At 36.7% G+C, this 14,547-nt stretch overlaps 1 protein-coding gene across 1 annotated transcript; it reads right to left on the reverse strand.

The window, feature by feature from the left end:
* Positions 1 to 449: 449 nt before the first annotated feature.
* On the reverse strand, positions 450 to 12,956 carry LOC107473094 (anthranilate N-methyltransferase-like). The gene is made up of 5 exons (XM_052257703.1): positions 12,611 to 12,956; positions 11,623 to 11,788; positions 1,675 to 1,769; positions 1,540 to 1,604; positions 450 to 849 (listed from the first exon to the last, which is right to left on the reverse strand). Exons 1-5 carry the CDS (start codon positions 12,930 to 12,932, stop codon positions 553 to 555), a joined length of 945 nt encoding a protein of 314 aa, XP_052113663.1. The 5' UTR covers positions 12,933 to 12,956; the 3' UTR covers positions 450 to 552.
* Positions 12,957 to 14,547: the final 1,591 nt, after the last annotated feature.

Consider the following 14,547-nt stretch of genomic DNA (forward strand, 5'->3'; position numbering starts at 1 on the left):
TTATTATATAATTTTGATATTAAAATTTTTTATTATTTCCAAAAATTCTATTTAATGTTGCCAGGGAAGGTATTTTGAGGTTTTGTTGGGTTTGCAATCCAGTAGTTGTTAGTTGAATTTTATTTGATATTTTAATGTATGTTATTATTAATTTAACTAACAATACATATATATGGACAATATATATAAAACAATAAAAGTATAAATACAGAAATAGATAATAACTTTGTGTCAAGATAATTTATCTAATATTTTATTTATATACTAAAATCTTTAAAATAATATACTAATAGAGAGATATAACTTTTTTTATTTTATCTATATCCAAACATCTGAATTATTCAATATTTTTTATTGGTGTTTATTTCTACACATATTACAAGTATATGGAAATCCGGAAAGAGAGAGAAATTTTGTTTTCAAGGAGTGCCTTTTGTATTTTATTTTATTATATACTATTTTAATCTGTACGTGAGTGTGTTTTTTTTTTATTTATTTAGATACACTCACCAAAATATATATATATATAGGACTCTAGATACATAAGTGTGTCTACCTGTAGAACTCCATAACCCAATATCCAGAGACAGAGCACACAAATTTGATGGAAGAAAATCCAGAAGCAGTGGCCAAATGAATGAAGTCATGTTTGGTTCTCTCTTTTCCTCCAATGTTTTGAGTCATCATCAATAAGTCAGCTTTGAAAGCAACCTTAGCGGCGGTTTTATTCTCCGGCAAAACCGGAACCATTGTGTCCACAACAATCACTTTTCCATCTTCAGGAATGGCTTTATGGCAATTCTTCAACACCTTCAAGCAATGTTCATCACTCCAATCATGAAGTATGCACTGAAATTTTTGGTTTCAAAAGTAAAGTCATGTCACATGTCAGAAAAATATACAATTTTGTCTTTTCCCCTCCTTATTTTTGTATGTTATATATAAAGTAATAAGCTAGATAAAATATTATAATAGTAAAAATAAAATACTTCTTTTATTAATATAACAAATGTAATTGGTTTTAGTATTTAGCCACATGATAAAAAAAAATTTAAGTGCTACAAAAATATCTAATTTAATATTTTTCATATATTCCACTATAAACGATATAACATTTAAAAAATGTAATTATATATTATAAATAATTTTTTATAGGATAACTTATATTTTTTGTTTCTAAAGTTTGACAAAAATTTTAAAACTATTCTTAAGTTTTATTTTGTTTTAATTTTGTCCCAAAAGTTTTCGATTTGCATCAAATATACTCCTAACGGTTAATTTTTCAAAAAATTTAAGACCGATTCAACAACAATTTCATAAGAACAACCCCTTAACACAAATAAATCAAGCATAAATTTCATGCATTATTGTTAGATTGGTCTTAAACTTTTTAAAAATTTAGCCGTCGATGATATATTTGATGCAAATCGAAAATTTTTTGAACAAAATTAAAACAAAATATAACTTAAAAATATTTTAAAAACTTTTGGCAAACTTTAGGACAAAAAATATACTTTACCCTGTATATATATATATCACCTTCATGAAAATGGCATCTCCGTTAGGAACACTCTCAAACATATCTCCTCCCACATGTTTCACACCTACGAAATATACAAAAAATATATATATAAAAAATAACAATAAAAAATAAAAAAGGAATAATAATAATAAACCTTGGATCCACACTTGGGTACTCAAATGCATGCATCCCATTAGCCCTAACAAATGGCACACCTCCTTCCAATATTGCTCCTTTCAGTTCACTCCTTTATTTCAATTCAAAAATAATTCCGTTACGTTATCAACAAAAATTCTATCAATTTTTGCTAACTATTGTTTATGATTGTGTTTAATGAAAGTGTCTTTATAGATATGTCTAATAAAAATATATTTTTCATCATTGTGTCTAATAAAAATGTTTTTATAAATATATCTTTTAAATATATCTTCTTATACATATGTTTAAAATATAATAATTAATTATTATTAGCAATAAATTGACAGATAATATATTAGTATCCTGCACTTTTTCATACATTTAAAAAACATTCAACATCGTTATATCACCTAAAAATTCAAACGAATTAAAAATAAATAAATAAAGTGGGAAAGGAACAAAGAAAAAACACACATCTACATCTTATTGGCGACGTCAACTTAAATTTCCACCAAACTCTTTAATATTTTATGAATATAGAGATATTCTTTCTTTTTCTATTATGTAAAAGATTCTTATTTGTTAGGGACTTAATATCTAATGATCCGTTAGACTAAAACAACCAGATAGCAATGAACTTGGAACTGAGTCAACGCACAACCCTTCCACAAATCTCTCCTCAAACCACCAAAATTCCGAGAAACAAGCCACCAACGAAGATCCCATCCAAATCGGTAACAAACAGATATGCATAATTACACTCAGTAAACCCATTATATACGAATGACTCACGCAGTCATAGGTATGTTATTCACTCTAAATATCATCTCTATTACTCACACACTTACTTACTTGAGCGTTGGAGTCCCTTTGTAAGTATCCAACGCCGCCTCCCCGCAAGAAGACCACGTTCCACCCCCCCCCTTTGCTTCAAGGAAAGCTAGTTCAAATATCACGAGAACGAACTATACCTCGGAGTCTATTTTCACACAGGAACATTTGGCACCTACCGTGGGGCCGAAATCTCTCTAACCCCACTTTTTCTTTATTTTGCATATCTCTTCATTTCCTTTTGCAAGACAAGAGAGATGGCAGACGAACACAGTCACGCTCCCTCCAACATCAATCAGGCGAAAATCTTGGCAATCAACGAGGCCCTCAGGGCTGAGAATCAAGGAATGGCCGAGCTCTTGCGACAGATGGAGTACGACCGTACCAAAGGAGAACACAAAAATGCCGAGCACAAGGAAGACAACGACGAACACACTTCGGAAACTAGACAAACCACCCCCAAAACCACAAAGACCACTATCAAAAGAACCAACCATTTCACAAAAGAAGTTATAAGCTTCAAGATGCCCGAGAATCTCACCCTGCCTTCAACCCTGAAATCCTACCAAGGAATAGGAGACCCAAATGTCTACGTCACCAAATTTTATGCCATGATGTTCATGAATAAAGAGTTTGACCCCATCCTATGCCGAACCTTCCCAACCTTTCTGGATGGAGCCGCCCTCATCTGGTTCTCTAACCTACCCGAAAGTTCCATTTCAAACTTTGATGAGCTGGCCGACCAGTTCGTCAATCACTTCGTTGCGTCTAAAATATATGTCCACAACTCTGATTATTTGAGTACCATCAAACAAGGGCCGAACAAAAGCCTAAAAGACTACATGACCAGGTTCGCGGAAGCAACCAACGAAATACCCAACCTAAACCCCGAAGTACATCTCCACGCCCTTAAAAGTGGCCTCCGGCCAGGAAAATTCCAAGAATCCATAGTAATAGCGAAGCCTAAAACCTGGCCGAGTTCCGAGAGAAAGCAACACTCAAACTGAAGTTGAAGAATTTTGAGCACTACGAAAAGCAGAAAAACCTACTCCAAATAAGGAAGAAGAAAGGTGAAACAGGCACTTAACCGGCAAGATGGACCAGAAATCATTCAGACTAACTCCTAAGTTTGACAGCTACACTCTCTTCAACACGAAAAGGGAGGATATTGTAAAAGACATTCTGCATTCTAAACTCATCAAACCCCCGAACAGAGCCGGTACATATCAGGACCAGAGGCACGTGGACAAATTTAAATATTGAGCTTTCCACCAAAAGTATGGCCACACCACAGACGACTGCATAATAGCAAAGGACGTCCTCGAGAAGCAGGCCCGCCAGGGACTGTTAGACAAATACATTGACAGCCGAGGACGAAGGAGGAGCACCGAAGGCCTCAGCCATCAACCCAAAACAACCGACAATTCCCGAGACAAGGGAAAAAAGGTAGACAATGATAACAATCTACCCCGCAGAATAATAAACTGCATTTCTGGTGGTTTTGCAGGTGAAGGCTGCACGAACTCGGCGAGAAAAAGGTCGTACCGAGCTATGATGACCATGATAGAGTCAACTTTACCCCAACCTGTCAACAAGGACAAACTGAAAATCTCGTTCAGTCCCGAGGACTATAAGGCTATTGATCAAAATCTAGATGACCCCGTAGTCATCACAGCACAGGTCGGAGAACCTCTCGTAAAGAAGATCCTGATGGACCCAGGGAGCAGCGTGGATGTGTTGTTCTACTAAACGTTCCAAAAAATGAATCTGAGCGACAAAATCCTCCAACCATCATTCGGAGAACTGGTAGGTTTCTCAGGTGAGCGAGTATCTATCCAAGGTTATATATGGTTACAGACCACCTTTGGAGACTATCCCAACAGCAGAACCTTAGAAATACAATATCTTGTAGTAGATTGCAAAAGCCCCTATAATATCATCCTAGGCAGACCATCATTAAATGCATTCAATGCTGTTGTTTCTACTGTACATTTGTGTGTCAAGTTCCTTTCACAGGATAACAAAGTTGTCACTATCTATGGAGACCAAAAGGAGGTCAGACAGTGCTATAACGCCAACCTAAAGAGCGAACAACCAAAGCAGTCCGATAAACAATATGTCCAGACAGTGTATAATTTGGAACAACTATCCCCCTTGGCAGACTTAGATCCAAGGACCAACCATCAAGAATGACCAATGCCAATCGACGACCTCACTAAAGTCCAATTAACAAGCAACGAGGACAAGTACACATACCTCGACAACGCATTAAGAAACGACAAGCGAACCCAGGTAGTGGAGCTATTGAGACAAAACGTTGATCTGTTCGCATGGACACCAGCAGATATGCCAGGATTAGACCCTAACGTCATCTGCCACAAGCTAGCCATCAACCCATCAATGAGACCTATAGCTCATAAGAAAAGACACCTCGGCACTGACAAAAGGACGGCCTCCCTGGAGGAGACTCAAAAATTACTGAACGCTGGCTTCATCAAAGAGCTCAGATACTCCACCTGGTTAGCCAATGTGGTAATGGTAAAGAAAAACAACGGTAAGTGGAGGATGTGTGTGGACTATACAGACCTCAACAAGACATGTCCAAAGGACGTATACCCCCTCCCATGCATTGACAAACTTGTTGATAACTCTTTTGGTTTTCAATGCCTAAGTTTTATGGATGCCTATTCCGGCTATAATCAAATCTTAATGCATGAGGCTGACCAAGATAAGACTGCTTTTATTACTGACATTGGTAATTTTTGTTATAAGGTTATGCCATTCAGACTTAAAAATGCAGGCGCTACCTATCAACGCCTCATGGACTGAAACTCAACCCAGAGAAATGTGCTTTCGGGGTACAAAGCGGAAAATTCCTCGGCTTTATGCTTACTTGCCGAGGTATTGAAGCAAACCCAGAAAAGTGCCAAGTAATCTTAAACATGCGAAGCCCAAAGACAGTCAGAGAAGTCCAACAACTAACCGGCCGACTCGCAGCACTGGCCAGATTCCTCCCCGTATAGCCCACCGATCACATCACTTTTTCAAGAACCTGAAGAAACAAGAAAAGTTCCACTGGTCTGAGGAATGTGAAGCAGCCTTCACAGAATTAAAGACCATACTTTCAGCCCCTCCAATCCTCCAAACACCAGAAATAGGTAAACAACTTTATTTATACCTAGCTATCACTAACAATGCTATCAGTTCTGTATTAGTGACAGAAATAGGAAAGTAGCAGCATCCAGTATACTTCGTCAGTAAATCACTTCAAAATGCCAAGACTCGCTACCCAAAGTTGGAAAAACTAGCCCTAGGTCTAGTCACAACAGCCAGGCGCCTACGACACTATTTTCAAAGCCACACCATCATGGTCAGAACAGAACAACCACTAAGACAGATGCTAACAAAACCCGAACTAGCAGGAAGATTAATTAAGTGGTCGATCGAACTATCAGAATACGACATCTAATACTAATCCAGAGGCACCATCAAATCACAAGCACTAGCCGACTTCATTGCAGAACTTACCCCAGAATACCAAACTCCGAAAGACATCATATGGACACTATATGTCGACGGAGCCTCAAATAGCAACGGCTCCGGAGCAGGACTACTCCTCGAGGGTGATCACGGAATACAATTCGAACAATCACTACAATTCACTTTTCATGCAAGCAATAACCAGGCCGAGTATGAAGCTTTAATAGCAGGACTGCAACTAGCTCATACCATGGGCATCACACAGATAAACGTCAAATGCGATTCTCTCCTAGTAGTACAACAGGTAACAGGTAACTTTCAAGTAAAAGACCCCCTATTAGAAAAGTACAACACAACGGTTAGTAATCTTATAGGTAATTTTCAGAAATTTAATATTTCCCATATACCTCGAGAGCAAAATAATAGAGCGGACCTCCTCTCAAAATTAGCAACAACAAAAAATCAAGCCAAACCACCCATACTATCTCAATTAACACTAGACGAACCCAGTGTTATGCTAACTAGGGCTGGCAATGGGTAGGGTAGGGTAGGGTTTAGACCCTACCCTAACCCTACCTGCGGGTTGAAAATTCTATTAAAACTCTACCCTACCCTACCCGTGGGTTGAGAATCTCTCAACGCTAACCCTACCCGCACTCTAAAGTTCTAAATCATACCCTACCCTACCAGCAGATATATCAAATTTTTTCAAAGTAAATATAAAATTCAATCATTTCAAATTTTATACATATTAATAACATAAAAAATAACAAACTAATACTCTAAATTACTAAATTAACTAACTAGTTTAGTGGTTGTTCATTTATTGTAAGTTATTACATAAGAGAGGTTGTAGGTTCAACTCTCACTTCTTTCACTATATATGTGTTATATATTGAGGTATGGGTAGGGTACACCCTAAACCCGTACCCTACCCTACCCGCAGGCATACCCGGACCATACCCTACCCTACCCGCTGCAGGTAGGATAGCCTACCCTACCCGAATGGGTTGGACCGGATTGGGTACCCGCGGGTTAGGTATGAATTGCCAGCCCTCATGCTAACAACAATTTCGAGTGTCCTGCAGGAAGACGACTGGAGATCACCCCTCATAACTTACTTGAAAACAGGTATCGTACCAGACAACATCCAAGATCCACGAAAATTCAAAAGAAGAGTAAGCTTCTATACCATAGTAGGAACCGAGTTGTACAAAAGAGGATTCACAAGACCCCTACTACGATGTCTAAATATAACAGAAGCCAAATTGGTAATAGACGAAGTTCATGAAGGAGTCTGTGGCACACACATCAGTGGCCGAAGCTTAACCGCCAAAATTCTCAGAGCTGGTTATTACTAGCCGACACTTAAACTGGATTGCATGAATAAGGTCAAACACTGCGATCAATGCCAACGTCATGCACCAATCATCCACAACCCAGCCGAGCAGTTACATACATCCGAGATATGTTGGTCGTTCAACAAATGGGGACTAGGTATCCTCGGACAATTTCCTCCTGCTCTAGGCCATGTTAAATTTCTAATTGTCGCTATAGATTACTTTACTAAATGGATAGAGGCTATACCATTGGCAAAAATCACTTTTGAAAAAATGATCTCATTTGTATGGAAAAACATCCTATGCCGCTTTGGTATTCCTCAATTCATTATCACTGATAACGGCAAACAATTTATAGATCAAAAGTTCACAAATTTTCTGCAAAATTTCAAAATAATCTAACAATTTTCTTCCATAGAACATCCACAAACTAACGACTTAGCCGAAGCCGCCAATAAGATCATTTTGCAGGGCCTTAAAAAGAAACTAGAAGATTCAAAGGGAGAATGGGCTGAGCTTATCCCCGAAGTAATATGGAGCTACAACACCACCAAGCAATCATCAACAAAGGAAACACCCTTCAGGCTAGTATACGAATGCAACGCCATGATACCAATTGAAGTATTCCTACAAAGTAACAGAACCACAAGCGCAAGCGAAAGCTACAACATAGAGAAACGAAAAGCCGAGCTTGACCTTATAGAGGAAGATCAAGACAAATCAGCACTTCAGCAACTAGCAACAAAACGAGCTATAGCTCAGAAGTACAATAAAAAGATCAAACCGAGGACATTCTCGGAAGGCGACCTCATACTCAGAAAAGTCGAAGACATACGAAAGCCACAAGGACATGGCAAACTAAGTGCAAACTAGGAAGGACCATTCAAAGTATACAAAGTCGTTGGCAAGGGGGCTTACAAAATACAAAAGCTTGATGGAACTATCTTACCAAATACATGGAACATATCCTCCCTGAAAATGTATTTCAGTTAGTCTATAAGTCGGACACGGTGATGCACTCTTTTTCCTACTTCTAGATTTTTCCCTAAGGAGGGTTTTGCTGGAGAGATTTTAATGAGGCACACCACCCCGCAATTTTTCAAACAAATATATGTTACAAACTAAACATCTACTCCTATCATTCCCCTTTACAAAATATTGTATTTGAGCAAACAAGATTGACTACCGACGCATTTGAGCATGCCTATCAAAAAACAAAACGGCTATTGAATATGCAAATCAAACACTTCTCTAATACTACAACTCAAAGCAAACCCAACCAACCGTCCACAAAACAACATTAACAGCAGCATAACAAACCAAATAACACGATACATTCATCAACAATAACACAACACCCTAAGCAAACAATACAAGGCAATCCAATAGCAAGACAAATCCTCGCACGAGGAAACGGTATAATTAATTGTTCAAAAGCAGCCACATATGTGCCACATATGCACAATAAACAAAACACAAATCGTCCAGAAAACACCAACAAAATACTAGTATATTACAAAGCTAAACACCAGGATTTTTGCCCTTACCCTCAGCATCATCATCATCTTCAACCAGCTCGCCTTCAACAATAACCTTACAGGGGTCCATCCTCGACAAATCAGCATCAGGCTCCAAAAACTTTTCCTGCTCAACAGCTCTTTCAAACCCGGCTGCAAACATTTCCAAACCATGATTTTCCTTATCCTCCTCAGCTTGTTTCTTTTCAACTCCAAGCACAATTAACCTAGCTTCAAGAGAAGCTTTTTCCTCAAGGGACTTCTTCAAAGACGTCTCAACAGCACTGAGCTTCTCCCCCAACTGATTTACCAGATCCAAAGCATCACGAAGTTTATCACTTTTTTCCACATTCTCACGAATAAGCTGGTCCATTGCAGCTTTGTCAAAAACAGCCCTAGAACGTTTCAACTCCTCAGTTCGACCAACACACATCAAGCGAGCACCAATAACTTAAACACAGAAAACACGTCAAAAATAATGACACGCAAACAAATCAAACGAATAACTACTTCCAGGTTAACCTCTCCTTCTGTTTCCTCCTCAACCATGTTCTTATTTTTCTTCACCTCACCTCTTTTTCTCTTAAAATTAACCTTCTTCGGAGATGGCTGATTAACCTCAGCACCTTTCTCCACCATAGCCTGACTAGTCGAACCCTGCTTCTCTATGTTCTTGGTTCAGAAAAAGGCTCGCAAGCTGGATGAGGTCACCTTAGGAGCCTTTTCAACTGCAAATACACACATAGAAATATATACCTACAAACAACAACATACAAAATAACCAAACAAAGCAGTTACCTATGTATCTATCAAGGGCATCCTTATCAACTTCCAACTCAAGGAGCTCAACAACAGGCAGCAAACCCGACGATGAAATATGATTAACTAAAAACTCCACGATCATTTCATTCCTATACTCCATTCCATCCATCCCAAGTATCTTCCTAGGCCTCGGAACCCAGTACAAAGGGAACCTTTCCAATAAACATTCATCAACAAACCAAGGATACTCACCCTCGGCAACACCTATATTCAAAAACATGGACTTAAACCCCTTATACGAGGACCTATATAAGCTAAAAATAGCACGACCTGGAACACTCACAAGATTCAACCAACAACCCTGCCTAACCCCCTTACACTGAAATAATGCACAGAAAACTTCCAACAAAGGCTCAACGTCTAAAAACCCCATCAGAATTTGAAAAGCCCTAACGAACGCCCATGAGTTAGGATGCAACTGCGACGGTGCACAGTTCAACTGCATCAACACGCCACACTCGAACTCAGAAAAAGGGAATCTCACACCCAAGTCCACAAAAATACAACTATACATAAAAAAGAACTCAAACCCCTCCCCACGATAAAACACACGATCGTCAGCACTACACGGAAGAAACCTAAGCTTCACATCACTACCCTCCGTGACCCATGAAGAAGGCGAACCTAATTGAGCAATACTACACTCATCATCGAAAACAGAAACATACTCCTTCACTGATTTAGCCACCCATGCAAAAGGATTCAGCGGGTCCCAAACCCATACATCCTTAACAAGTTTCACCTCCGTTTTCACATCTGTCCCCACCTCTACCTTTTTGCCTTTCTCCATTTTTAATAGCGTCAGTACGCAAAGAAGACAAAGAGAAAAGGAAGAGACAAAAAGAGAAGAACAAACTAACCTTTACTCATCTTCCGTAAATAAAGGAGAAAGAAAAACAAAAACCCAAACAATTGGATACACCAAGAATCCGAAACCACCCACCAACCCACTATCCTTCCCAAGCATTACATCTCCCGGAGCAAATCCCAACCGTTCAAAATGCAAACCATAACAATTAATCAACGGTCAGATCTCAGCAATCACTTCAATCCCACACACGTATTAAATGCAGCTTTCTTTTCCCGAAACTCTCTCTCCCAAAAGGCAATCCCCGCGAAAATTCAAAATAAAACCTATCACATTTCCAAAAATTTCAAATGAACAAGTTAAGCTTGGGGTCTCTGAGTTATAGCTCGGCACAACAAACGACCTATATCCCAAAAACCGCAACAAAACCCAGTTCCGAGTTATAACCCACAAGTAAAAGCTTAACCTGTTCATGACTCTAAAACAGGTCAACTTTAGGGGCTATGATCCGTTAGACTAAAACAACCAGATAGCAACGAACTCGGAACTGAGTCAGCGCACAACCCTTCCACAAATCTCTCCTCAAACCACCGAAATTCCGAGAAACAAGCCACCAACGAAGATCCTATCCAAATCGGTAACAAACAGATATGCATAACTGCACTCAGTAAACCCTATTATATATGAATGACTCACTCTGTTATAGGTACGTTATTCACTCTGAATATCATCTCTATTACTCACACACTTACTTTCTTGAGCGTTGGAGTCCCTTTGCAGGTATCCAACGCCGCCTCCCCGCAAGAAGACGACGTTCCACCCTCTTTGCTCCAAGGAAAGCCAGTTCGAATATCACGAGAACGAGCTATACCTCAGAGTCTATTTTCACACAGGGACATCTAATATATACTAGAACGAGTAATATACTAATATTTATGATAAAAAAATAATAAAAATTAACCCTTCAAAAAATTAAAATTAATTTATTTTATATTTATTATGATAATTATGATAATTATATAAGTGTTTTTAAAATTAAAATTATATTTTTTAATAATATTTAAAAAAAATTACTTAATAATAAAAAAACGTTAGTTTAATTTTAGTCACATTTTTTAAAACACTGTACTAATAAAAGTTCGTTAAAGTTTTGGTAACACTGACCAGCTTTCCAAGAAAACCTTATCCAGAATCAAGCTCAAACTGTGTCCAAAATTGACACCATCATCATCAGTCACAAAATATTTGGAAGCAGCAGCTGTAAGACTATACACATTCTTCTTAGGAGATGCAATAAGCTCATGTTCTTGATCATTTTCATCTTTGGTGACTGAATGCAGAAAACATGTGGTAATAATAAGAGCAAATAAATTATATATGAGTTAGGAACATTTTATTTTTTATAATTGGATTAATTTTTTTATTAAAAAAATTAAGCACATTTAAGTTTATTGGTCACATTCATTTAACTTGTGAGACTAATTAAACTATGTATTTAAACGAATTAGGCTAATATGTTTAACATTCTTAATACATACATAATAAAAAATTTAAGTAATTTTTATCTTAATACAAAACAAATATAATAGATAAACACTACACCAATTCCAGTAGATAGCGGCCGTTATAAACCATTGAAAATTGTTTAGTGGTGATTATTCTAACAATTTTAAAAAATTATTCCAAAATTAGTTTCTAACTTCTTAAAGAAAGATACTTGATTAACAGCAGCAATTTAAGACTATCACAAAATTAAAAAAAATGTCACAAAAATACCGACCATAGTGCAGTGAAGTGAGAGTAAAATAAATAGAATGAATATTTAATCTGACTGCTGACAATTATCTCAAAAAAACTACGAGGTTCTTAATAAATAAAAATACTCAACCCGACCTCTAAGTTTTACTTTTATGGGATTGATTAGTCCCTGTGCCAAAAAAAAAAAATACTGACACAAGGGTTAATCAGTCCCATAAAAATAAAGCTCAGGAGTCAAGTTGTGTATTTATTTTTGTTAAGGACCTCATATTTTTTAATAATTGTTAGGGGCGTTTAGAGTTTTTCTCAAATAAATATGTATAAATTCGTGTATATCCAAATCAGCAAATCTAAAAGCTTTAAAAAGGAATACATGGCCGCTACATATATATACCTTGAGGAAGTGATGAACAAGACAACAAAGAATGACTTGCAAGGAGCCTAAGAAGGCGATCCAGCATCGAGGGTGCATTAGGGTTTATGCTACCAATCTGTGATGCAATGTCTTCAGATGAGAGCTTTGCATGTTCACCACCTTTGGCTATTATGTCGAAGATTCCAAGCTCGAATGCAGTCTTAACAGCCATTGGAAGCGCCACTAAAACCCCCAAGTCCATTGCAAAAAGCATTCCATCTTCTTCTTCTTCTTTAAGAAGATTCTTATTGGATTCATCATCAATAACAACAATTTTATTGCTCTCTAATGATGGAGCCATAAAAATGATAGATATAGCAATGGGTTATTCCTAGATATATAGAAGATGACGATGTTCTATATATTACAATTGAATAATAATGTATGTTAATTTTGAAAATTAATTAATATTAAATAAGATAAATTTAAATTATTTTTAACTAATTTTTTTGTTATTAAATATTTTTGATTAATTTTATTTAAAAGTTTTTGCTTACATTTAACTTTGTATTTTTTTTAATAATTAGCTGTTTTAATAATATATTAATCGGATATTCAAAAATTACTAGTCAGCATAATCACATTATTAGCCAAATAAAGAAGTGATAGCATTCAAATGTCTATTAGAAAAATCGTCATATTTCATAGTCAATCCTCGTGCCATGAAAAACAAATAATGTAGCGAAAGATGACTTCAAGATTAGGTAGGGCAATTCTTTATTCACCAAATTAAACAATTTTAAAACACCATGTAGAAAAGTAATCTTATGCATGAGTTAATAAATAGTTAAACACACTTATTAGTTTGAGGCACTAAAAAACAAGATGTAGATATTTTGATTATTCCATATGTCATCATATCTGGAAAACGATTTATATTACCATTATATTCTTTTATAGATATTTTTTATAAAAGTCCTTGCTTCTAATATGACTATACTACAATAACTAGACGTGATTACAGTATTTTAAAAAAATATTATTAAATTTAAAATAATATTACTTTAATTTTAACAATACTTAATTACCATAACTTAATTATACTAGAATAATTCACCTCCTTATAATTCATGAATGATTCAAGTTTTGGATTGTCTACCATTGCTCACAAGAATATTGAAATATTTTGATCCAAGACTTGTGAAGTAGCTTTCATACGTACCATCTATCATGCATTATTCCAATTTCGAAGGTAATAAAATGTGGCTGCTATACCGGACCGGCACCGTATATGATGATATATGTATTATGTGTGTTATGAGTATTGCATAGTAGATGTTTTACGTCTCAAATCATTGCTAGTCTCTACGGACTTAGTTATAAAAAGTAGTTAGCTTGTTTGCTTACCTTCCTGTTTTTAAAGTTGGTTATTACTTTTCTAGTTTAGGAGTCAGTTAAGAGTTTGTTAGCTAATTCTACTGTATAAATTTCGCCGGTAAATATTTACTATAAGATTTTGTTGTCTGCTAGTAACTTCCGACAAACTTAGCAGCGGATTTAGTTTTTAAACTACGAATATCACTACAAAAAAAAGGCCTATGGTCATAGTAAAAAACCATGACCATAACTAGTAAAAAGGGTGACCATAGATCTATAGTTACGGTTTTGGACCTATGGTCACGGTTTTATACCGTGGCCTATTCTCTTATGGCCATAGGTCTATGGTCACGGTTTCTATGGTCACGATTTCAATTTTCAAATTCTGACACTTTAAGCCACGTTTTTTCACCGTGACTATAGCCTTATAACCGTGACCATAACCTTTATGGTCACCCCTCCTTAAAACCGTAACCATAGCCTTATCTACGGTCACGGTTTTGACCATGACTATAGCCTCTATGGTCACCCCTCCTTAAAACCGTGACTATAACCTGCCTTATCTATGGTCACGGTTTTGATCGTGACTATAGCTCTAT

The sequence above is a fragment of the Arachis duranensis genome, chromosome 2 (assembly GCF_000817695.3).
Source record: "Arachis duranensis cultivar V14167 chromosome 2, aradu.V14167.gnm2.J7QH, whole genome shotgun sequence".
Classification (NCBI taxonomy): domain Eukaryota; kingdom Viridiplantae; phylum Streptophyta; class Magnoliopsida; order Fabales; family Fabaceae; genus Arachis; species Arachis duranensis.

Coding starts and splice junctions, on each gene's coding strand:
- LOC107473094 (XM_052257703.1), bottom strand. CDS start 12,932: ATGGCTCCATCATTAGAGAGCAATAAAATTGTTGTTATTGATGATGAA. Junction 11,789..12,610: donor TTGTTCATCACTTCCTCAAG/GTATATATATGT, acceptor TTCTGCATTCAG/TCACCAAAGATGAAAATGAT. Junction 1,605..1,674: donor CCCAAGTGTGGATCCAAGGT/TTATTATTATTA, acceptor TATATTTCGTAG/GTGTGAAACATGTGGGAGGA.